This window comes from Hyla sarda, chromosome 8 (assembly GCF_029499605.1).
Source record: "Hyla sarda isolate aHylSar1 chromosome 8, aHylSar1.hap1, whole genome shotgun sequence".
NCBI classification, from domain to species: Eukaryota; Metazoa; Chordata; class Amphibia; order Anura; family Hylidae; genus Hyla; species Hyla sarda.
The window spans coordinates 174,256,069-174,281,996 of record NC_079196.1 but is presented as its reverse complement, the minus strand read 5'-3'; the positions used below and the strand labels follow the sequence as shown (position 1 = coordinate 174,281,996).

Here is a 25,928-nt window from a genome sequence, read left to right as displayed (position 1 = left end):
TATCAGTGATAGCCACCATCTTTCCGGGCGCTGCGGGGTGCCGCGAGTAACGGCAGTATTGTTCATGACGTACCTGTATGTCATGGGTCGGGAACACCTTGCCACCCATGACATACAGGTATGTCATAGGTCGGGAAGGGGTTAAAATAGGCCTCAGTGGATCCAGAGCAGTGAAGATCAGGAATCTGGCACTAGGAGAGCTCAAGTACCTTTGCCAATGTAAGGCATCAAGCACATGGGCCATATTACAGCTCCAAAACACTCCATGGAAAATGATAGGCACATTCTGTACCTAAATGTAGCGCTGATTTCACACGGGGGAATGTCTATGGTTTGTTTTTCATTCCCACAGAATTTATGAAGCAGTCAAATTGTGGTATGCTGCCATATTACTACAATGTGGTACAGAGACACCATATGACGGCACAAGTAGGACCTATGGCACTGTGATACATGTATCTATTTCAGCTCCTTTTGGCTGCTAGAACATTAGTCAATACTAAAGTGCCGTAAAAGCACTTGAGAAGCGCAGTTCTGTATTGGATAGCTGATATGATAACAGCTCTGACCAGTATAAAGTATAACACCTATTAAGATCGCACACACCGGAATTGTTCAGCTCAATATTACAAATGTGATGACTCCAATGCTCAGCCCATACGCATGGATGTGCTCCGCTCCTATCGATCTCTGATCAATACATACAATGCACTTTACTTTCATGCTGTAAAAATATCCTTGGGTCAGGATGTCTTTGTCTCTAGACTTCAGGGCGGTACATGTAGAAGGAAGTCTATGCCACATATGAAGAAAGAGCAGTGTGAGATGATACATCTAGAATGGCTCATTTACAATTTATTTTCTTCACCCGTATCCAGCTGGATGATTTCTGGCTTTGCTTGAATACACAGGAGCACTGGCCTAATGGTATTCTGAAGTCTGAAATCCACCTGCTGCTCTGTCCTTCCCCATGCTTAAGGGTGTGTTCACACGGGCGGATTTATTTGCGGGTTTCCCGCTGCATATTTGAAAGGGGGCAGGCTCTTTGCAGTTGTCTGCAGTGGATTTTCCACTGCAGAAAATCCGCCACAAGCCCCATTGAAGTCAGTAGGGTTTACGGCGGATTTTCTGCAGCGGAAATTACGTGGAAAAATCTGCTGCGAACAGCCGAAAAGGGCCCACCCTCATTGAAATACGAGGCGGGAAACCTGCAAATAAATCCGCCCTTGTGAACGTACCCTTACAATGCCACTATGCTTATTTAAGGGTCTATTCCCACGGCAGAATTTACACTTGCGGAATTCCGCATAAAATTAAAGCCCGTAGACTTCTATGGGATTCCGCACTCCCATTTACACTTCTGAATTTCCGCTTTCGGATTTCTGCAAGTGGAAATTCAGAAGTGTGAATGGGAGTGTGGAATCCCATAGAAGTCTGTGGGCTTTAAAGGGGTACTCCAGTGGAAAACATTTTTTTTTTTTTTTTTTTAAATCAACTGGTGCTTGAAAGTCAAACAGATTTGTAAATGACTTCTATTTAAAATTCTTAATCCTTCCAGTACTTATCAGCTGCTGTATACTACAGATGAAGCTCTTTTCTTTTAGAATTTCCTTTCTGTCTGACCACAGTGCTCTCTGCTGACACCTCTGTCCATTACAGGAACTGTCCAGAGCAGGATAGGTTTGCTATGGAGATTTTCTCTTGCTCTGGACAGTTCCTGACATGGACAGAAGTGTCAGCAGAGAGCACATCCTGTGAACACAGCAGTTTCAGTGTGTAAAGTTATCAGGTGTGTCTCTTTTGAGCTCCAGACTTCCACACAGAGAGAAGCAGCCTTTTTCATCTGCCTTCCCAGGGGTGTGGCAGGCCCCTGGCGAGAGCTTTCCTGCATGGAGCCCCGGGAGTCTCTGGCTTCTACCTCTCGTTCCCGGCTGGCGAGAGGGGGGAAGAAAGTGTCTACAGCCGGTTCCAAGGTTGGGGTGAGACGTTCTAGCAGGGCCCGCAGAAATGTGGAGCCCACTTCCCCATTCAAAGTGGAAAGATGCAAGGCTATTGGCAACAGCAGCGGACCTTCTGATACTCCAGAACCCCAGCAATGGGGGGTGCGGGGTCCAAGAGAGTCCATGGAAACCTATGGGTCACGGATCCAGGCCAAGATGGCGGAATACAAGGAGCTGGGCAGAAGACTTCAGAGCCTGAGAGAAGAACTAAAGTTCACACTTTACCAGGCTGAACATGCCGCAGGAGGTAAGAGGCAGAAGTTTTCTGCTCAGGCACTGAAAATAGAGGTGGCTGAGGTGTAGGAGGCCAGAAAGAACATTGCTGGGGGTGCAGGGTTCTTTAAAGAAAAGATGTATAATGAAGACAGGTTTAAAGTGAGGCAAGAAGGTGCAGAAAGCCATGAAGACAGCAGTGAGGAGGATGATGGAGGGGAGGAAGGTGACGGAGAGTCAGGTAAAGGTGAAGTTGTAGAAAGTGAGGGGGATGTCATCCCTGGTGCAAGTAACCCCCAGCCCCCACAAGATAGCTACCCTGAGCCGTATCAGGTGGCACTACCTTCTAGTGATGGTGAGGATAGCAGTGAAGAGGACCTGGCCAGTGGGGGTTTGCTGAGGGCCATCATACAGCAGGAGTCACCTACCCACTTGGATAATTTCGCCTTCGGTGAGGATCTGGGCAAAGATGATTTAGTGAAGAAAAGGAAGAAAAAGAAACAGAAGGTTCAAGAAACAGTGTCCTTTGTGTTTCGTCCTTTCCAGCAGTCTGGGCAGCTGCAAAGCTGGTCCAGGCTGCTGGGTCCCCCAGACTGCCAGACCCTGTATCTATAGTGGAACGGGGCCTGCATGGGGGGGTACAACATGGCGTCAAAGATGGCTGCGGACGCAATAGATGTGAAGCCCACCCATCCTGTCAGTAGGGAAGGGCAGGTTGGGCTCCTGGTGAGCAGCTCTAGTGCTGCAGGACCGCCCCAGGGTCGAGGGGGGCGTGTCCGAGTGCCAGAGGCAAGTTATGCTGCCGTGTGCTCGGGGGGCGGTTCCCCGAGTGCAGTGGGCATTACCGGCGTTGCAGGGCACTCCCCTGTGAGGGGGGGGGGGAGTGTCCAGGCACCGGTGGCAGAGAGTGGTGGGTCCAAGTGCTCGGGGGGCGGTCCTCTGAGTACTATATATTCTGTGGAGCCCGTGCGGACGGGCAACAGTGGCACGGTGGGGATTCCCTGCATGTTAGAGAGTGTGGGTGGGGCTGGGTTGCGCCCAGTGGGGCAGCTTCAGACTCCAGAAGGGACATCACCCATGGAGGAGGAGCCGTTAGTGTCAACCCCTAAGTCAGCAAAGAACATTTTAAAACCAGCTATACTACAAGTCCCAGCCAGCCCAGAATCTATTAGGCAGGAAAAGAGTGGAGGATGTCAGAATGCTGAGTCTAGTAGTGTTGTGGATGAGAGGAGTGCATGTGGGAGTGTAAGTGGAGTGAATGATAGTGGGAGTAGTAGTGGTAAGAGTGGAAGGTCTGGTATGGATGGGAATAAAGATAGGAGTAGTGGTGTGATTGGTTGTGCTGATGGTTCTGGGTCTGATCCAGCTGCCCCCCAGGTAATGACTGCTCCTAGGAGCTATGCTAATGTCACTGCGGGGGGGGTTCGGGGGGTCCCCGTCTCCATCCGGCTCTGGAGGCCACTTGCAACAGCGCCTCCTAGAGGCTCTGCGTAGGGGCGACAGGTCGATCCAAGTAGAGGGGAGGGGTGAGGTCGACCTGTCTTTCTGTATAGAGAGGTTTGGGGGCTTTCCGAGAGCGGAATGGGGAGGTGGTCTGGTCCCTCCCGACACCCAGGCAGGACAATAACCGTAGGAATGTGGTCCGTCTGATTTGGAGGGGCGAGGATGCATGTCCACCTCGCGCAAAAATGGTTGAGCTCCTCCTTCAGATGGAATTCAGGGCAAGTGACATCTTTGCCCTGATTCACCCCTACGGTTCATCCGAGTTTGATGTCAGTTTCGTTCAGCCAGAGGGTCGAACTCTTCTGGTCAAACTACAAAGTGGCAAAGAACGAGCCCGGCTGGCAGGATTTTGCCGTAAAGGCAATTTCCCGTCAGAAAGTGACCGTTTTGACCCGTAACGAGTCACTTTCTTGTTATGACATCATGACCTGGCACGGACGGTATGGGGATGTGACGGACATGCCCAAGAAAAACTTGGATGAGCACGGGATCTGGTCCGGGGCCTGGACGTTTTCCGTCAAACTCAAGTGTTCAGGGAGTACAGTTGCCCACATTCCGTCAGCCGCCTTCCTTGGATGTGATAGGATCCAGGTCTTCTACCAGGAGCAACCTACGGTCTGTCACAGGTGTGGCAGCCCCACCCACTTTAGCGCAGCCTGTACTGTGCAGGTCTGCGCTTTGTGTGGTGGGGTGGGTCATCTGGCCGCATCCTGTTGGCAGATCCGGTGCCACCTGTGTGGTGTCCTCGGACACCCTTTCAGCCGTTGTCCTAGCGCCTTCGCCCGTGCAGTGATCGCTCCAGCTGTGAAGTTGCCTCGGCTGGGGAGGGTACGGGCAGGGATGGGGGCGCAACAGGGCTAGTGAGGAGGAAAAAGGGCCCTGCCAGACTAAGGCGGGAGGAAAATCGTAGAAGGAGTAGGGAGCTGGAGAGTGCCCAGGTGGCAGGGGTAGAGTCAGTCCCTGCTCCTGAAGCTGGCCCTGTAACTACTGAAGCCCTGGAGGAGACTGTGCTAGATGGGGAGACCAGGAGACTTCACAGAGAGGATGGCAATATGACTGACCCTTCCGATTCCTCCCACTATGAAAGTGTGGATGAGGAGAGTGGGGTGAGGCCCAAAAAGAGAGTTAAGGGCAAAAGGAAAGGAAGAAAGAAGCTCCTGGTACTACGGGCCAGGTGCAAAGCGGAAGCCTGGCTGCCCCCCCTCTGATTGACCTGTCAAACCGATACCTCATCCTCAATACCATCTCCTCCCCCTCCTTGGAGGGGGAAGGTGAGGGCGAGGTGCCTAGGGAGAAAGAGCTTCTTGGGGGAACTGGGCCCTGTCCTGTCGAGGCACCTTCCTCGGAGGGCAGGGCTAGACCGGGGCCAGACGGAGACGGGGACCTTATGGACCAATCGGAGTCTAAAAAAAGGTCCACTAGTGGTTCTGCCCTCTCGTTGTCTTCGGGGGATGAGGGGGCTAAAAAGAAGGGTAAACAAAAGTAAAGGGTGTGGCCGTCTAATTTAATCACCCTGTATGGCGGCACTCACCCCATTGACGCTGGCATCTTTTAACTGTGCCAGCATAAAGTCTGATAAGGCTAGATTTGCAGCCTTTGATTTTCTCGGCCGTGTTGAAGCCGACATTTTCTTTTTACAGGAGACCAGGTTGTCAGATCTAGCCTCTCTGGTAAAAGCCAGAAGAGAGTGGAGGCGCGGTCCCTCCCACTGGTCTCTTGCGGCTGAGCCATATAATGGGGTGGCGGTCCTTTTTACCGCTCCTGTTGAATGCCGACGGGTTATTGAATTAGAAATGAGGAGGTGCCTGATCTTAGATGTCCTCATGAAGGGACAAGAGCTCCGGCTCATTAACATCTACGCCCCGCAAACTAAGCGGGGCCGTAAAGATCTCTTTATGAGGATTAAGCCCTTTCTTTTTACGAGTCGGCAGGTGATCTTTGGAGGGGACTTCAATAATGTAACAAGGTCCCAAGATAGGAGAGGCTCCAATGGTCCGCTGACTTGCGATAGTGTGGCACTGATTAGCATAACTAGAGAAGCTTGCCTAGAGGACACCCACATCCGGTGCCCCTCGGGCCACGCGGTTTCACCTATCATCAAGGTAGTCGCAGGTCTAGGATAGATAGGTTTTATTTAAAGGAGGAAGCCGTCTCTTCTGCAGTGTCCGTGGTTGAGGTGGAGTTCTCCGATCACTGTATGATTTTGTTTTCCTTAAATGTTTCAGAGAACCCCCGGATGGGTAAAGGTTATTGGAAGCTGAATTCGTCCCTCCTGGAGGAAGCGGAGGCAAGACAGTCTTTTGAGGATTTTCTTCAGTCAGGTACCTTTACTGGGCCTATGTAGTAGTAAGTCAGAGTGGTGGGAGATATTCAAGAAGCGGGTTGCGGGGTTCTTCCGCCAGCTCTCGAGCCTCAGGTCCCTGAACAGGTACCACTTGTATCAGGGTCTGAGGAGGAAACTCGAGCTTCTCGTTTCGACTGGAGGTAGCCGAGAGGATATCTCCAGAGTGAAATCCTTGCTGATGAGGTGTCAGTATGATAGGCACGCATCTTTGGTTTTTGAGAGGGATTTCGGGAAGTACCGCTCACCCGACCCTTACAGAAACTGCAAGATGTCAGTGAGTAGTAAGATCATCTCAGGACTGATTGATAGTACAGGATCTCTGAATTGGTCCAGATCAGGGATCTTGGAGGTTGTCAGATCCTTCTACTCACATCTCTTGGGAAGGAAGGATCTAGATCAAGACAGGATGTCGGCTTTCCTGGCTGAAACCATTCCTGAGCCAGGGGTAGACCCCCCTCTTGATGTTTTGGCAGAAGAAATCAGGGAAGAGGAAGGGAGACTGGGGATCAAGGGGCTTGCCCCTAAGAAGTCACCAGGTCCGGATGGCTTAACATCCGAGTGGTACAGGACCTTTAAGGAGTCTTTAGCTCCCCTCTTGACTGAGGTATTCAATGAGTGTCTCTCCTTGGGCACTCTGCCGAAGTCAATGAGGAGGTCAGCCCTGATTCTTCTCTCAAAGGGTAAAGATCCCAGCCATATTGAGAGTTGGAGGCCCATAGCTCTTCTCAATACGGACAGGAAGCTTCTGGCTAAGATACTGTTTAATCGGTTGGTGAAGTTTGTACCCCGGCTCCTTTCGGAGGCCCAGCACTGCACTGTTCCAGGCCGAAGCACCTTAAGTGCTGTCCTTAGTGTCAGGGAGGCAGTGGAGCGGAGTAGTGCTGGTTTCTGGAAGGGGTACTTGCTGTCCTTGGATCAGGCCAAAGCATTTGATCGGGTGAACCACGAGTACCTCTGGTCCGTCCTCCTGAGATATGGCTTACCGTGTACTTTTATTAATTGGCTTAAGATCTTGTATGCAGGGGCAGATAGTTTCCCGCTGGTGAACGGTTGGTCTGGTCGCTCTTTTGAGGTGGGGTCCGGAGTCCGTCAGGGTTGTCCTTTGAGCCCGCTCTTATATGTGTTTGCGACCGATCCCTTCATTAGGAGGGTGAGTCGCGAACCATTGGCGGGAGTCGGGATGAGTCTGGTGGAGCCGGCTGTTACCCAGAGAGTGGTAGCGTACACTGATGATGTCACTATTTTCGTCTCCTCGAGAGAGAGAGGAGGTCGATGTGGTGATGTCGGAGGTGGACAGCTACTTGGAGGCATCCGGGTCTAAGATCAACCGGGATAAGTGTGAGAGTCTCTGGCTGGGAGGGGGAGATCCCACGTTTGATCTTCCGGACACCCTTCCAGGGCCCCAAGAATCAGCAAAAGTCTTAGGCATCACATTCGCCCAGGATGATTATCCCACCAAAAAATGGGATGGTAAGCTCCAGGATGCCACTCAGAAGGTGGACCAGTGGAAGGGTTGGTCTATGACCCTCAGGGAAAGGGTACACCTGATAAAATCGTACCTGCTCCCCTTGTTTATCTATCTGGGCAGTGTATGTCTCTTGCCAGAGGCTTACTACACTAGGATCTACAGCCTGTTTTTCCAGATGTTATGGGGGAACAGGATGAACCTAGTCAAGAGGGAGGTTACGTACCGCATGAGGAGACTAGGGGGTTTATCTATGGTAAACCCCGTGGTGTTCTTTACAAACACCTTCTTGAAAGCCAACGTTGCAAACCTCTGGAAAGAGAGGGCTCCTCCGTGGGTAATCTCCTGCAGGGAATGGTTTCGGCCTTTCTTCCAGGAATGGGAGAGAGGAGGGCAAGTGAAGGACCTCCGTACACCCCATGGATATCTTCCGGCTTACGCTACCCCGACTCTGAAGGCGATACGTCAATGGGGTCTGGGAGTGTGGGAGATCAGGACCCAGTCGAGGCAGTTCCTTGACAAACGGGTTCTGTTGACCCACTTCCAGAAGCCTCTGGCGCTCAGGGACTGGGGTGGGTTTGTACCTTTTAAACATAAAAAGGATCCCCCAGAAGTTTTGGGACTTGGCCTGGCGCTGCTTTCAGGGGAAGCTATATGTAAGGGACAACCTGAAGTGCAGGAACTCTGATGACCGGGGATGTCCCCGAGAAGAGTGTGGGGACACGCTGGAAAGCATGGACCACTTCCTGCTTCATTGTCCCTTTAATATAGGGGTCTACAACCGGGTGGGTGCTTCCATCAGCTGGAGTCAACTTGCCGGCCTTACCTATGCGGAGTGGGCTTATGTGGCATTCAGGACCCTGGGTGGCTGAGATCGGGGCACTTTATTCTTAGTTAGCTTAGTGGTTAGGTACTACACGTGGAATGCACGGTGTTTAGTATCGACCCAACAGAAAGTCCTCTCCGAGGTGGAGGTCTGTAGGAACATCACCGGTGACCTCGGGAAGATCAGGTCTTTGGAGTATGGCAGTCTTGGTACCAGTAGGGCTTCTCTCCTGTGGAGAGGTTTTTCTTTTGAAGTGCCCTAGGTACTATGCCCTTAAGGTAAAGTACATTAATTTTAGCCAGGGATAGTGCATGTATGTTAGGGTGAGTTTAGGGTCAGTTTCATGAAGGGATAGCGATAGGGTTAGAGGTTGATAGGGAAAGGTATTTAAATTTAATTTTATCAGGTTTGCCATCCTTCTTCCTGGTGAGGGGCTATGCATGTCACCTTAGCCTTTTGTTTTGTTTTCTGTGGATAGACTGTAAAGGGCTTGCAGGCAACCAAACTTGGGCAGTTCGCCATATTTTTCTTTTGTTATTTATAAAAAGGGGAAGGAAAAAAAAAGGGGAGATGGAGAGTAATGTATATATGTGTATGTAGGTGCATGTGTGTGTGTGTATATATATGTATATATATATATAGATATAGATATATATATATATATATATATAGATATATATATATATATATGTATATGTGTGTGTATGTATATATATATATATATATATATATATATATATATATATGTATATGTGTGTGGGGTTTTTTTTCCCCAAGTTGGGTAATTTTTAGTTGAGGCAGTTCGCCATATTTTTATTTTGTTATTTAAAATATATATAATTTTTGGTGAGGAAAGCTTTATTTATGTTTTATAAGGAATGTGTGTGTTTTTTGGGGGGGGGGGGGGGGGGGGTTGGACGATATAGGTAGGTCATTTTTGTTAGATTACCTAGGCTGGCCTGTTAGAAAAATGTCTGTTGTTATTTTGAGACAGAAAGTCTGTATTTATGTTCAGTCTTGCAAATTTTTGTTACAGTCAATTGGACTTGTTTTTGGGTTTTGTTTTTTAATTTTTATAATAAAAGAGTGTCAGCAGAGAGCACTGTGGTCAGACAGAAAATTAATTCAAAAAGAAAGTAAATTCCTCTGTAGTATACAGCAGCTGATAAGTACTGGAAAGATTAAGATTTGTAAATAGAAGTAATTTACAAATCTGTTTAACTTTCTGGCATTAGTTGATTTAAAAAATATATATATGGTTTTCCACTGGAGTACCCCTTTAATTTCAGGTGGAATTCCGCAAGCAGAAATTCACAAGTGTGAATAGACCCTAAAACTGTCTTCTGTGTAAAAGCTGAACATGAAGTAAGCACCAAAAAGGATGAAAAAAATAGGACATAAGAACCTAGTAAAGCGAGTAAAGGGTGACACATGTACCATAGCAGTGTTACACTCACAAGATGGCACTGTGCTAAGGGCACAATGTCTATGAAGACATGTAATCATTTCTAGTAGTTGGTCCTGCACCTTAGATCCTACCAGAGAAACACAATGGGGGAGATTTATCAAAACCTGTGTAGAGGAAGAATTGACTAGTTGCCCATAGCAACCAATCAGATCGCTTCTTTCATTTTTCAGGGGCCTTTTTTAAAATGACAGAAGCTATTAGATTGGTTGCTATGGGCAACTGGTCAACTTTTCCTCTGCATAAAGTTTTGATAAATCTCCAATGTTTGATATGGTGTAAAGACTGGGACCTTGGTGTAGTAAAAAGTGGACCATTTGGCAGTGTTGGTACCAGTCTGATCAAAGAGTCTGATCAATTATTAACAATACAGTGATCCCTCAGCATACAAAATTTTCACCATACAATGGTCTTTTCTGGACCATTGTAACTTGAAACCAAACTCAACATAAAAGGCTGGAAGAACCGACCAATCAGAATGGGCATTTTACTGGTAAAACACCTGTATTACTGAAGCGTATGCACTGACTGGCTGTCTGGTAGTGCCCCCTACAGTACAGGGAGGTATTACATGTTCTGTACTCTTTACCTGTGCCAGGATTAGATGCTCCTGTGGACACCAGGTGAGGGCGACTCCATGTTACTTTTTTTTAAAACATTGCGTGTACTGTACAGGACCCTGAAGAAGCTCCTGTCCTCTACATAGACAGTGATTACAGCTCCCAGTGGCTCTTACTTTTATATGTAAGGATTTGCTTTATCTATATTAGTTATTTACTTATTTTTCTTTAATCCTCACTTTTTCCTATTTTTGGATGACATTTTGGGGCTTCAGAACCAATTACCAGTTTTCCATAGAGTTATGGTCTCAAGTCTCAACATACAATGGTTTCAACATACAATGGTTTCAACATACAATGGTCGTCCTGGGACAGATTAATATTGTAACTTGAGGGACCACTGTACATTTATTAAACTCAGAAGCAATGCGTTTCTGGCCTGGAATAGGCCCTTCGTCAGGCAAGTGCATACGATCCACTTTTTACCACACCAACAGACATGAAGTCAGAGAATGTAGTGCTGGTTTCCACTACAAACATTATATATGTACCAGGTAAGACACAGCGGTCGGCACTGCTGTTATAGAATACACTTAGGTGATCTCTTTCTTCTCAGACACGGTAAGCGGCTTTCTTTACTGACGCGCACCTACGAGTCTCCGTACTGTGCTCGACCACATACAGACAAGTCCATAAACATAAGAAAGCACGGCAAAGGAAAAGAGGGGGGGCACTTACGAGTCTGAGTCTCTTGGAGGGTGCAGACTGTGTCCTTATTCGGTGCAATAAAATTCCATAGCGCATGACGCCAGGGTCCGCAGCGTGGTGGTTGTACCCTGGCGTCCTGCGCTATGGAATTTTATTGCACCCTCCAAGAGACTGCACCCTCCAAGTCTGCACCCTCCAAGAGACTCCAACTCGTAAGTGCCCCCCCCCTCTTTTCCTTTGCCGTGCTTTATGTTTATATATATATATATATATATATTCAAACAAATAAGCCTTGGTAAGGGGAGTACATGGGCGACTGTTTTATGTAAGGAATGCACAGTGACATGAATCGCATGATGGCAAACTCATGCAACCAAAATAATTGTGTGATTTGTCTGTACGTGCGGTCACACAGCTTTTTTACAGTTGCGATTTGGCTGTCACAAGCAGGTTGCAGTTGGGCATGTCTTGCATTATGGTTATAAGTTGGCAAAGTGTGACATGTGAGACGTGCATAGCCCCAAAAGCTACTATGTTTCCCTAACTCCCAAAGATGCATAAACAGCATAGCTCACAGGGCTTTGCTGTTTCCTTCAATGAGTCTGTCAGATCCAATAACTTTTTATATGTTGTTACTGATCAAAATTAAAGACCTTTTTTAATATGGTTGTTTAAATTTTTTTAATATTTAAAGGAAATCTGTTACCAGTGTCACCTGCACTTACCAGTCGGCTTGGGGCATGGGCGGAGCTTACTAACATCACCACAGCTGATCGCTGCTGGGTCCCGCTGTGAGTGAACAGCACCGATGACGTCAGTAAGCTCCACCCATGCCCCAAGCCGGGAGCCCGGAGCGGAGCTAACGGAGGAGATTACCGGAGATCCCTGCCATGGAACACAACAAGGTGAGTACCGTTGTCATCAGTGTCACCTGCACTATCTGTCAGTACCGACAGGTTAGTGCAAGTGACACTGGTGACAGATTTCCTTTAATAAAGAAAATGGCTTCTGAAAATCCCACCACTAGGGGTCCCCATACCTACTGGGACACTAACAAATTCCTGCAGCAGCATCAAGCTTGTCCGTGAGTAATGGACAAGAGAGGACTTATAGACAAGGCTGCATGAGCAGACCAACCAATCACCTCCCCCCCACAAGGGAGGGACACACCCCCTTCCCCTGAGAGGATTTCTACCACTGTAAGCTAATGAAAAGAAGAATTTTTATAATAAATGTACACTGCTCAAGAAAATAAAGGGAACACTTAGCACAATGTAACTCCAAGTCAATCACACTTCTATGAAATCACACTGTCCAATCAGGAAGCAACACTGATTGACAATCAATTTCACATGCTGTTGTGCAAATGGAACAGACAACAGGTGGAAATTATAAGCAATTAGCAAGACACCCCCAATAAAGTATTGGTTCTGCAGGTGGTGACCACAGACCACTTCTCAGTTCCTATGCTTCCTAGCAAATGTTTTGGTCACTTTTGAATGCTGGCGATGCTTTCACTCTAGTGGTAGCATGAGAAGGAGTCTACAACCCACACAAGTGACTCAAATAGTGCAGCTCATCCAGGATGGCACATCAATGCGAGCTGTGGAAAGAAGGTTTGCTGTGTCTGTCAGCGTACTGTCCAGAGCATGGAGGCGCTTCCAGGAGACAGACCAGTACATCAGGAGATTTGGAGGAGGCCATAGGAGGGCAACAACTCATCAGGACCGCTACCTCCGTCTTTGTGCAAGGAGGAGCAGGAGGAACACTGCCAGAGCCCTCCAAAATGACCTCCAGCAGGCCACAAATGTGCACGTGTTCACTCAAACGGTCAGAAACAGACTTCATGAGGGTGGTATGAGGGCCAGATGTCCACAGGTGGGGGTTGTGCTTACAGCCCAACACCGTGCAGGACGTTTGGCATTTGTCAGAGAACACCAAAATTGGCAAGTTCGCCACTGGTGCCCTGTGCTCTTCACAGATGAAAGCAGGTTCACACTGAGCACATGTGACAGACATGACAGTGTCTGGAGATGCCGTGGAGAACGTTCTGCTGCCTGAAACATCCTCCAGCATGACCGGTTTGGCAGTGGATCAGGTGTGGGGTGGCATTTATTTGGGGGGGCCGCACAGCCCTCCATGTGCTTGCCAGAGGTAGCCTGACTACTATTAGGTACCAAGATCCTCAGACGGTTGGCCCTGGGTTCCTCCTAATGCAAGACAATGCTAGACCTCATGTGGCTGGAGTGTGTCAGCAGTTCCTGCAAGAGAAAGGCGTTGATGATATGGACTGGCCCGCCCGTCCCCCAGAGCTGAATCCGATTGAGCACATCTGGGACATCATGTCTCGCTCCACCCTCCAAGACTGTCCACCTCATCAGGAGCATGCCATGGCGTTGTACGGAGGTCATATGGGCATGTGGAGGCCACACACACTACTGAGCCTCATTGTGACTTGTTGTAAGGAAACATCTAAGTTGGATCAGCCTGTAGTGTGGTTTTCCACTTTGATTTTTAGAGTGACTCCATATCCAGACCTCCATGGGTTGATACATTTGATTTCCATTAATAATTTTTGTGTGATTTTGCATAGCACATTCTGCTATGTAAAGAAGAAAGTATTGCATACCCCGTTCCCTCATTACACTTGCAGTTACTGCAGAGTCCGGCAACGGGCGTGCAGGGACAGCGGCGGCAACGAGGCGGTGGCGGCGATGTGCGGGAGGAGTGGCCTCCCAGTCAGTGGCCGGGGAGCCAATGCGCTCGCTCCCGCCTGTCTGATTGACAGGCAGGGAGCGAGTGCAGCCTAACTGAAAAATGACTGATTGCCACTGCCAAAATCAGTCCTTTTTCAGTGGCCGGTTTTTAAATGGCTGGTGCCAGAAAGTTAAACAGATTTGTAAAGTAATTCTATTAAAAAAATCTTAATCCTTCCAGTACTTATTAGCTGCTGAATACTACAGAGGAAATGATTTTCTTTTTGGAACTCAGTGCTGACATCACGAGCACAGTGCTCTCTGCTGACATCTGTGTCCATTTTAGGAACTATCCAGAGCAGAATACGTTTTCTATGGGGATTTTCTCCTGCTCTGAACAGTTCTTAAAATGGACAGAGATGTGAGCAGAGAGCACTGTGCTTGTTATGTCAACAGAGAGCTCGGTGTTCCAAAAGTGTTTCAGAGAGCTCTGTGTTCCAAAAAGCAGCTAATAAGTACTGGAAGGATTAAGATTTTTTAATAGAAGTAATTTACAAATTGTTTAACTTTCTGGCACCAGTTGATTTATAAAAATAAAAGTTTTCCACCGGAGTACCCCTTTAAGTGTTGCAGTTTAATAAAGCGCCCTTTAGCTTAAACAAACATTGTGCGCTCTTATCTATGTGACCAGGACAAGTGTTCACTATAGGGATTGAATGACATATTTTACAGATTATGCTAATCCCTGGTGAAGGTTATACAAAGAGAAAAGTGATAACTTACTAAGAGGTTTTGAAGAACTGCTCATTCTCCAGAATAAGAGCCATGTTATCTGTATATGTATCCATCTGGTCATACCTGCAGTGAACAGGATACAAAGCAGAAATATGTGTCAGTGTCTGTAACTTTAGACATAGAATAAAGATGTTAGAACTGTAGACCTGTTCTGTGTGAAGTAATAAACTAATTTCTCTTAGGCCCTGGTCACACTAGACTGACACAGGACTGGTACATTTTCTATGATAAATGGGAGGTAGTAAGCAGTACTGAGCCTGCACCGCTGCCGACAGTTCATACAGAAGAAAAATATTATGCAAGATGCTTAACCGAAAAAATATGTTGTAGAGCCCCGGACACCACTAGTGGTCCCCGGATTGGACAGCATTTTGGGCACTTGCTATAAGCCAATTTCTACAGAACTTTAGAACATTACATTTTTATTTCTTTTACGAGAGTGGTCTCCAAACTGTGGACCTCCAGATGTTGCAAAACTACAACTCGCAGCATGCCCAGACAGCAATGATGAGGCTCTGGTGAGGGACTGGAGAAACGCTGATGAGTGACTGATAAGATGTGATAAGGCTCTGATGGGGCACTGGTGAGGCTCTGATGGGGCACTGGTGAGGCTCTGATGGGGCACTGGTGAGGCTCTGATGGGGCACTGGTGAGGCTCTGATGGGGCACTGGTGAGGCTCTAAAGCGGCACTAATAAGGTTCTGATGGGGCACTGGTAAGTCTCTAAAGAGGCACTGGTGAGGCTCTAAAGAAGCACTGGTGAGGCTCTGATGAGGCACTGGTAAGGCTCTGATGAGGCACTGGTTAGGCACTTTTGAGGCTCTAAAGAGGCACTTGTAAGGCTCTGATGGGGCACTGGTGAGGCTCTGATGGGGCACTGGTGAGGCTCTGATGGGGCACTGGTGTGGCTCTGATGGGGCACTGGTGTGGCTCTGATGGGGCACTGGTGTGGCTCTGATGGGGCACTGGTGTGGCTCTGATGGGGCACTGGTGTGGCTCTGATGGGGCACTGGTGTGGCTCTGATGAGGCACTGGTAAGGCTCTGATGAGGCACTGGTAAAGCTCTGATGGGGCACTGGTAAGGCTCTGATGGGGCACTGGTGGGGCTCTGATGGGGCACTGGTGAGGCTCTGATGAGGCACTGGTAAGGCTCTGATGGGGCACTGGTGGGGCTCGGATGGGGCACTGGTGGGGCTCGGATGGGGCACTGGTGAGGCTCTGATGAGGCACTGGTAAGGCTCTGATGGGGCACTGGTGAGGCTCTGATGGGGCACTGGTGAGGCTCTGATGGGGCACTGGTGAGGCTCTGATGGGGCACTGGTGAGGCTCTGATGGGGCACTGGTGGGGCTCGGATGGGGCACTGGTGAGGCTCTGATGAGGCACTGGTAAGGCTCTGATGGGGCACTGGTGTGGCTCTGATGAGGCACTGGTAAGGCTCTGATGAGGCACTGGTAAAGCTCTGATGGGGCACTGGTAAGGCTCTGATGGGGCACTGGTGGGGCTCTGATGGGGCACTGGTGAGGCTCTGATGAGGCACTGGTAAGGCTCTGATGGGGCACTGGTGGGGCTCGGATGGGGCACTGGTGGGGCTCGGATGGGGCACTGGTGAGGCTCTGATGAGGCACTGGTAAGGCTCTGATGGGGCACTGGTGAGGCTCTGATGGGGCACTGGTGAGGCTCTGATGGGGCACTGGTGAGGCTCTGATGGGGCACTGGTGAGGCTCTGATGGGGCACTGGTGGGGCTCGGATGGGGCACTGGTGAGGCTCTGATGAGGCACTGGTAAGGCTCTGATGGGGCACTGGTGAGGCTCTGATGGGGCACTGGTGGGGCTCTGATGGGGCACTGGTGAGGCTCTGATGGGGCACTGGTGAGGCTCTGATGGGGCACTGGTGAGGCTCTGATGGGGCACTGGTGAGGCTCTGATGGGGCACTGGTGAGGCTCTGATGGGGCACTGGAGTGGGTCTGATGGGGCACTGGTGTGGCTCTGATGGGGCACTGGTGTGGCTCTGATGAGGCACTGGTAAGGCTCTGATGAGGCACTGGTAAGGCTCTGATGAGGCACTGGTAAGGCTCTGATGAGGCACTGGTGGGGCTCTGATGGGGCACTGGTGAGGCTCTGATGAGGCACTGGTGAGGCTCTGATGGGGCACTGGTGGGGCTCGGATGGGGCACTGGTGGGGCTCGGATGGGGCACTGGTGGGGCTCGGATGGGGCACTGGTGAGGCTCTGATGAGGCACTGGTAAGGCTCTGATGGGGCACTGGTGAGGCTCTGATGGGGCACTGGTGAGGCTCTGATGGGGCACTGGTGAGGCTCTGATGGGGCACTGGTGGGGCTCGGATGGGGCACTGGTGGGGCTCGGATGGGGCACTGGTGGGGCTCGGATGGGGCACTGGTGAGGCTCTGATGAGGCACTGGTAAGGCTCTGATGGGGCACTGGTGAGGCTCTGATGGGGCACTGGTGAGGCTCTGATGGGGCACTGGTGAGGCTCTGATGGGGCACTGGTGAGGCTCTGATGGGGCACTGGTGAGGCTCTGATGGGGCACTGGTGTGGCTCTGATGGGGCACTGGTGGGGCTCTGATGGGGCACTGGTGTGGCTCTGATGAGGCACTGGTAAGGCTCTGATGAGGCACTGGTAAGGCTCTGATGAGGCACTGGTAAGGCTCTGATGGGGCACTGGTGGGGCTCTGATGGGGCACTGGTGAGGCTCTGATGAGGCACTGGTAAGGCTCTGATGGGGCACTGGTGGGGCTCGGATGGGGCACTGGTGGGGCTCGGATGGGGCACTGGTGAGGCTCTGATGAGGCACTGGTAAGGCTCTGATGGGGCACTGGTAAGGCTCTGATGGGGCACTGGTAAGGCTCTGATGGGGCACTGGTGAGGCTCTGATGGGGCACTGGTGGGGCTCTGATGGGGCACTGGTGAGGCTCTGATGGGGCACTGGTGAGGCTCTGATGGGGCACTGGTGAGGCTCTGATGGGGCACTGGTGAGGCTCTGATGGGGCACTGGTGAGGCTCTGATGGGGCACTGGTGAGGCTCTGATGGGGCACTGGTGAGGCTCTGATGGTGCACTGGTGAGGCTCTGATGGGGCACTGGTGTGGCTCTGATGGGGCACTGGTGTGGCTCTGATGGGGCACTGGTGTGGCTCTGATGAGGCACTGGTAAGGCTCTGATGAGGCACTGGTAAGGCTCTGATGAGGCACTGGTAAGGCTCTGATGGGGCACTGGTGAGGCTCTGATGGGGCACTGGTGAGGCTCTGATGGGGCACTGGTGTGGCTCTGATGGGGCACTGGTGTGGCTCTGATGAGGCACTGGTGTGGCTCTGATGAGGCACTGGTAAGGCTCTGATGAGGCACTGGTAAGGCTCTGATGAGGCACTGGTAAGGCTCTGATGGGGCACTGGTGGGGCTCTGATGGGGCACTGGTGAGGCTCTGATGAGGCACTGGTAAGGCTCTGATGGGGCACTGGTGGGGCTCGGATGGGGCACTGGTGGGGCTCGGATGGGGCACTGGTGGGGCTCGGATGGGGCACTGGTGGGGCTCGGATGGGGCACTGGTGGGGCTCGGATGGGGCACTGGTAAGGCTCTGATGGGGCACTGGTGGGGCTCTGATGGGGCACTGGTGAGGCTCTGATGGGGCACTGGTGAGGCTCTGATGGGGCACTGGTGAGGCTCTGATGGGGCACTGGTGAGGCTCTGATGGGGCACTGGTGAGGCTCTGATGGGGCACTGGTGTGGCTCTGATGAGGCACTGGTAAGGCTCTGATGAGGCACTGGTAAAGCTCTGATGGGGCACTGGTAAGGCTCTGATGGGGCACTGGTGGGGCTCTGATGGGGCACTGGTGAGGCTCTGATGAGGCACTGGTAAGGCTCTGATGGGGCACTGGTGGGGCTCGGATGGGGCACTGGTGGGGCTCGGATGGGGCACTGGTGAGGCTCTGATGGGGCACTGGTGAGGCTCTGATGGGGCACTGGTGTGGCTCTGATGGGGCACTGGTGTGGCTCTGATGAGGCACTGGTGTGGCTCTGATGAGGCACTGGTAAGGCTCTGATGAGGCACTGGTAAGGCTCTGATGAGGCACTGGTAAGGCTCTGATGGGGCACTGGTGAGGCTCTGATGAGGCACTGGTAAGGCTCTGATGGGGCACTGGTGGGGCTCGGATGGGGCACTGGTGGGGCTCGGATGGGGCACTGGTGGGGCTCGGATGGGGCACTGGTGGGGCTCGGATGGGGCACTGGTGGGGCTCGGATGGGGCACTGGTAAGGCTCTGATGGGGCACTGGTGAGGCTCTGATGGGGCACTGGTGGGGCTCTGATGGGGCACTGGTGAGGCTCTGATGGGGCACTGGTGAGGCTCTGATGGGGCACTGGTGAGGCTCTGATGGGGCACTGGTGAGGCTCTGATGGGGCACTGGTGAGGCTCTGATGGGGCACTGGTGTGGCTCTGATGAGGCACTGGTAAGGCTCTGATGAGGCACTGGTAAAGCTCTGATGGGGCACTGGTAAGGCTCTGATGGGGCACTGGTGGGGCTCTGATGGGGCACTGGTGAGGCTCTGATGAGGCACTGGTAAGGCTCTGATGGGGCACTGGTGGGGCTCGGATGGGGCACTGGTGGGGCTCGGGTGGGGCACTGGTGAGGCTCTGATGAGGCACTGGTAAGGCTCTGATGGGGCACTGGTGAGGCTCTGATGGGGCACTGGTGAGGCTCTGATGGGGCACTGGTGAGGCTCTGATGGGGCACTGGTGAGGCTCTGATGGGGCACTGGTGGGGCTCGGATGGGGCACTGGTGAGGCTCTGATGAGGCACTGGTAAGGCTCTGATGGGGCACTGGTGTGGCTCTGATGAGGCACTGGTAAGGCTCTGATGAGGCACTGGTAAAGCTCTGATGGGGCACTGGTAAGGCTCTGATGGGGCACTGGTGGGGCTCTGATGGGGCACTGGTGAGGCTCTGATGAGGCACTGGTAAGGCTCTGATGGGGCACTGGTGGGGCTCGGATGGGGCACTGGTGGGGCTCGGATGGGGCACTGGTGAGGCTCTGATGAGGCACTGGTAAGGCTCTGATGGGGCACTGGTGAGGCTCTGATGGGGCACTGGTGAGGCTCTGATGGGGCACTGGTGAGGCTCTGATGGGGCACTGGTGAGGCTCTGATGGGGCACTGGTGGGGCTCGGATGGGGCACTGGTGAGGCTCTGATGAGGCACTGGTAAGGCTCTGATGGGGCACTGGTGAGGCTCTGATGGGGCACTGGTGAGGCTCTGATGGGGCACTGGTGGGGCTCTGATGGGGCACTGGTGAGGCTCTGATGGGGCACTGGTGAGGCTCTGATGGGGCACTGGTGAGGCTCTGATGGGGCACTGGTGAGGCTCTGATGGGGCACTGGTGAGGCTCTGATGGGGCACTGGAGTGGGTCTGATGGGGCACTGGTGTGGCTCTGATGGGGCACTGGTGTGGCTCTGATGAGGCACTGGTAAGGCTCTGATGAGGCACTGGTAAGGCTCTGATGAGGCACTGGTAAGGCTCTAATGAGGCACTGGTAAGGCTCTGATGAGGCACTGGTAAGGCTCTGATGGGGCACTGGTGGGGCTCGGATGGGGCACTGGTGGGGCTCGGATGGGGCACTGGTGAGGCTCTGATGGTGCACTGGTGAGGCTCTGATGGGGCACTGGTGTGGCTCTGATGGGGCACTGGTGTGGCTCTGATGGGGCACTGGTGTGGCTCTGATGAGGCACTGGTAAGGCTCTGATGAGGCACTGGTAAGGCTCTGATGAGGCACTGGTGAGGCTCTGATGGGGCACTGGTGAGGCTCTGATGGGGCACTGGTGAGGCTCTGATGGGGCACTGGTGTGGCTCTGATGGGGCACTGGTGTGGCTCTGATGAGGCACTGGTGTGGCTCTGATGAGGCACTGGTAAGGCTCTGATGAGGCACTGGTAAGGCTCTGATGAGGCACTGGTAAGGCTCTGATGAGGCACTGGTAAGGCTCTGATGGGGCACTGGTGGGGCTCTGATGGGGCACTGGTGAGGCTCTGATGAGGCACTGGTAAGGCTCTGATGGGGCACTGGTGGGGCTCGGATGGGGCACTGGTGGGGCTCGGATGGGGCACTGGTGGGGCTCGGATGGGGCACTGGTGGGGCTCGGATGGGGCACTGGTGGGGCTCGGATGGGGCACTGGTAAGGCTCTGATGGGGCACTGGTGAGGCTCTGATGGGGCACTGGTGGGGCTCTGATGGGGCACTGGTGAGGCTCTGATGGGGCACTGGTGAGGCTCTGATGGGGCACTGGTGAGGCTCTGATGGGGCACTGGTGAGGCTCTGATGGGGCACTGGTGTGGCTCTGATGGGGCACTGGTGTGGCTCTGATGGGGCACTGGTGTGGCTCTGATGAGGCACTGGTAAGGCTCTGATGAGGCACTGGTAAGGCTCTGATGAGGCACTGGTAAGGCTCTGATGAGGCACTGGTAAGGCTCTGATGGGGCACTGGTAAGGCTCTGATGGGGCACTGGTGGAGCTCTGATGGGGCACTGGTGGGGCTCTGATGGGGCACTGGTGGGGCTCGGATGGAGCACTGGTGAGCCTCTAATGAGGCACTGGTAAGGCTCTGATGGGGCACTGGTGAGGCTCTGATGGGGCACTGGTGGGGCTCTGATGGGGCACTGGTGGGGCTCTGGTGAGGCTCTGATGGGGCACTGGTGAGGCTCTGATGGGGCACTGGTGAGGCTCTGATGGGGCACTGGTGAGGCTCTGATGGGGCACTGGTGAGGCTCTGATGGGGCACTGGTGAGGCTCTGATGGGGCACTGGTGAGGCTCTGATGGGGCACTGGTAAGGCTCTGATGAGGCACTGGTAAGGCTCTGATGAGGCACTGGTGGGGCTCTGATGGGGCACTGGTGGGGCTCTGATGGGGCACTGGTAAGGCTCTGATGAGGCACTGGTAAGGCTCTGATGGGGCACTGGTGGGGCTCGGATGGGGCACTGGTGGGGCTCGGATGGGGCACTGGTGGGGCTCGGATGGGGCACTGGTGAGGCTCTGATGAGGCACTGGTGAGGCTCTGATGGGGCACTGGTGAGGCTCTGATGGGGCACTGGTGAGGCTCTGATGGGGCACTGGTGAGGCTCTGATGGGGCACTGGTGAGGCTCTGATGGGGCACTGGTGAGGCTCTGATGGGGCACTGGTGGGGCTCGGATGGGGCACTGGTGGGGCTCGGATGGGGCACTGGTGGGGCTCGGATGGGGCACTGGTGAGGCTCTGATGAGGCACTGGTAAGGCTCTGATGGGGCACTGGTGAGGCTCTGATGGGGCACTGGTGAGGCTCTGATGGGGCACTGGTGAGGCTCTGATGGGGCACTGGTGAGGCTCTGATGGGGCACTGGTGAGGCTCTGATGGGGCACTGGTGTGGCTCTGATGGGGCACTGGTGTGGGCACCACTCACACTTGTATAGATCACCCCAGCACAGTCCTCATACAGTACACCCCTCACACCTGTATACATCACCCCAGCACAGTCCTCATACAGTACACTCCTCACACCTGTATAGATCACCCCAGCACAGTCCTCATACAGTACACCCCTCATGTCTGTATAGATCACCCCAGCATATTCCTCATACAGTACATCCCTCACACCTGTATACATCACCTCAGCATAGTCCCTATACAGTACACCCCACACACCTGTATGCATTACCCCAGCACAGTCCCTAAACAGTACACCCCTCACACCTGTATGCATTACCCCAGCACAGTCGAAATACAGTACACCCCTCACACCTGTATACATCACCCCAGTACAGTCCTCATACAGTACTACCCTCACACCTGTATACATCACCCCAGCATAGTCCTCATACACTCCTCACACCTGTATACATCACCCCAGCATAGTCCCAATACAGTACAGTAGACCCCTCACACCTGTATACATCACCCCAGTACAGTCCTCATATAGTACACCCCTCACACCTGTATACATTACCCCAGCAGTCCCAATACAGTATACCCCTCACACCTGTATACATCACCCCAGCACAGTCCTCATACAGTACACCCCTCACACCTGTATACATCACCCCAGCATAGTCCCCATATAGTACACCCCTCACACCTGTATACATTACTACAGCACAGTCCTCATACAATACACCCCTCACACCTGTATACATCACCCCAGCATAGTCCCCATACAGTACACCCCTCACACCTGTATACATTACTACAGCACAGTCCTCACACCTGTATCCTTCACCCCAGCACAGTCCTCATACAGTACACCTGTATACATCACCTCAGCATAGTCCCTATACAGTACACCCCTCACATCTGTATACATCACCCCAGTACAGTCCTCATACATACACTCCTCACACCTGTATACATCACCCCAGCATAGTCCCAATACAAAACAGTAGACCCCTCACACCTGTATACATCATCCCAGTACAGTCCTTATACAGTACACCCCTCACACCTGTATACATTACCCCAGCACAGTCCCAATACAGTACACCCCTCACACCTGTATACATCACCCCAGCATAGTCCCCATACAGTACACCCCTCACACCTGTATACATTACTACAGCACAGTCCTCATACAGTACACCCCTCACACCTGTATACATCACCCCAGTACAGTCCTCATACAGTACACCCCTCACACCTGTATATATCACCCCAGTACAGTCCTCATACAGTACACCCCTCACACCTGTATACATCACCCCAGCATAGACCTCATACAGTACACCCCTCACACCTGTATACATTACTACAGCACAGTCCTCACACCTGTATACTTCACATCAGCACAGTCCTCATACAGTACACCTGTATACATCACCTCAGCATAGTCCCTATACAGTACACCCCTCACATCTGTATACATCACTCCAGTACAGTCCTCATACATACACTCCTCACACCTGTATACATCACCCCAGCATAGTCCCAATACAGTACAGTAGACCCCTCACACCTGTATACATCACCCCAGTACAGTCCTAATACAGTACACCCCTCACACCTGTATACATCACCCCAGCACAGTCCTCATACAGTACACCCCTCACACCTGTATACATCACCCGAGTACAGTCCCAATACAGTACACCCCTCACACCTGTATACATCACCCCAGCATAGTCCTCATACAGTACACCCCTCACACCTGTATACATCACCCCAGCACAGTCCTCATACAGAACACCACTGACACCTGTATACATCACCCCAGCACAGTAATCATACAGTACACCCCTCACACCTGTATACATCACCCCAGCACAGTCCTCATACAGAACACCACTGACACCTGTATACATCAACCCAGCACAGTCCTTAAACAGTACACCCCTCACACCTGTATACATCACCCAGCATACTCCCTATACAGTACACCCCTTACACCTGTATAGTTCAGTCCAGCACAGTCCCCATACAGTATACCCCTCACATCTATATAGTTCACTACAGCATAGTCCTCATACAGTACAACCCTCACACCTGTATACATCACCCCAGCATAGTCCCCATACAGTACACCCCTCACACCTGTATACATTACTACAGCACAGTCCTCATACAATACACCCCTCACGCCTGTATACATCACCCCAGCATAGTCCCCATACAGTACACCCCTCACACCTGTATACATCACCCCAGCACAGTCCTCATACAGTACACCCCTCACACCTGTATACATCACCCCAGTACAGTCCTCATACAGTACACCCCTCACACCTGTATATATCACCCCAGTACAGTCCTCATACAGTACACCCCTCACACCTGTATACATCACCCCAGCACAGTCCTCATACAGAACACCACTCACACCTGTATACATCACCCCAGCACAGTACTCATACAGTACACCCCTCACACCTGTATACATCAACCCAGCACAGTCCTTAAACAGTACACCCCTCACACCTGTATACATCACCCAGCATACTCCCTATACAGTACACCCCTTACACCTGTATAGTTCAGTCTAGCACAGTCCTCATACAGTACACCCCACACACCTGTATACATCACCCCAGTACAGTCCTCATACAGTATACCCCTCACACCTGTATATATCACCCCAGTACAGTCCTCATACAGTACACCCCTCACACCTGTATACATAACCCCAGCATAGTCCCCATACAGTACACCCCTCACACCTGTATACATTACTACAGCACAGTCCTCATACAATACACCCCTCACACCTGTATACATCACCCCAGCATAGTCCCCATGCAGTACACCCCTCACACCTGTATACATTACTACAGCACAGTCCTCACACCTGTATACTTCACCCCAGTACAGTCCTCATACAAACACTCCTCACACCTGTATACATCACCCCAGCATAGTCCCAATACAGTACAGTAGACCCCTCACACCTGTATACATCACCCCAGTACAGTCCTCATACAGTACACCCCTCACACCTGTATGCATTACCCCAGCACAGTCGAAATACAGTACACCCCTCACACCTGTATACATCACCCCAGTACAGTCCTCATACAGTACACCCCTCACACCTGTATACATTACCCCAGCACAGTCCCAATACAGTACACCCCTCACACCTGTATGCATTACCCCAGCACAGTCCTCATACAGTACACCCCTCACACCTGTATACATCACCCCAGCACAGTCCTCATACAGTATACAGTACACCCCTCACACCTGTATATATTACCCCAGCACAGTCCCAATACAGTACACCCCTCACACCTGTATACATCACCCCAGCACAGTCCTCATACAGTACACTCCTCACACCTGAATAGATTACCCCAGCACAGTCCTCATACAGTACACCCCTCATGTCTGTATAGATCACCCCAGCATATTCCTCATACAGTACATCCCTCACACCTGTATAGATCACCCCAGCATAGTCCTCATACAGTACACCCCTCACACATGTATACATTACTACAGCACAGTCCTCATACAATACACCCCTCACACCTGTATACATCACCCCAGCATAGTCCCCATACATAACAACCCTCACACCTGTATACATTACTACAGCACAGTCCTCACACCTGTATACTTCACCCCAGCACAGTCCTCATACAGTACACCTGTATACATCACCTCAGCATAGTCCCTATACAGTACACCCCTCACACCTGTATACATCACCGCAGCATAGTCCCCATACAGTAGACCCCTCACACCTGTATACATCACCCCAGTACAGTCCTCATACAGTACACCCCTCACACCTGTATACATCACCCCAGCACAGTCCCCATACAGTACACCCCTCACACCTGTATACATCACCCCAGCACAGTCTCCATACAGTACACCCCTCACACC

General features: G+C 51.9%; 1 protein-coding gene across 8 annotated transcripts in view; it reads right to left on the bottom strand.

The window, feature by feature from the left end:
• The window catches only part of VWA3A (von Willebrand factor A domain containing 3A), a 247,492-nt gene that overhangs the window by 167,448 nt on the left and 54,116 nt on the right, over nt 1-25,928 (bottom strand). For 7 of the 8 annotated variants that reach the window (XM_056534783.1, XM_056534789.1, XM_056534787.1 and 4 more), the window contains exon 2: nt 14,564-14,638. In XM_056534783.1, coding sequence (XP_056390758.1) covers nt 14,564-14,638 — 75 coding nt within the window. Of the gene's footprint in view, nt 1-14,563; nt 14,639-14,993; nt 15,004-25,928 lie in introns of those variants that run through there. The other variant, XM_056534785.1, reaches the window with a different exon arrangement.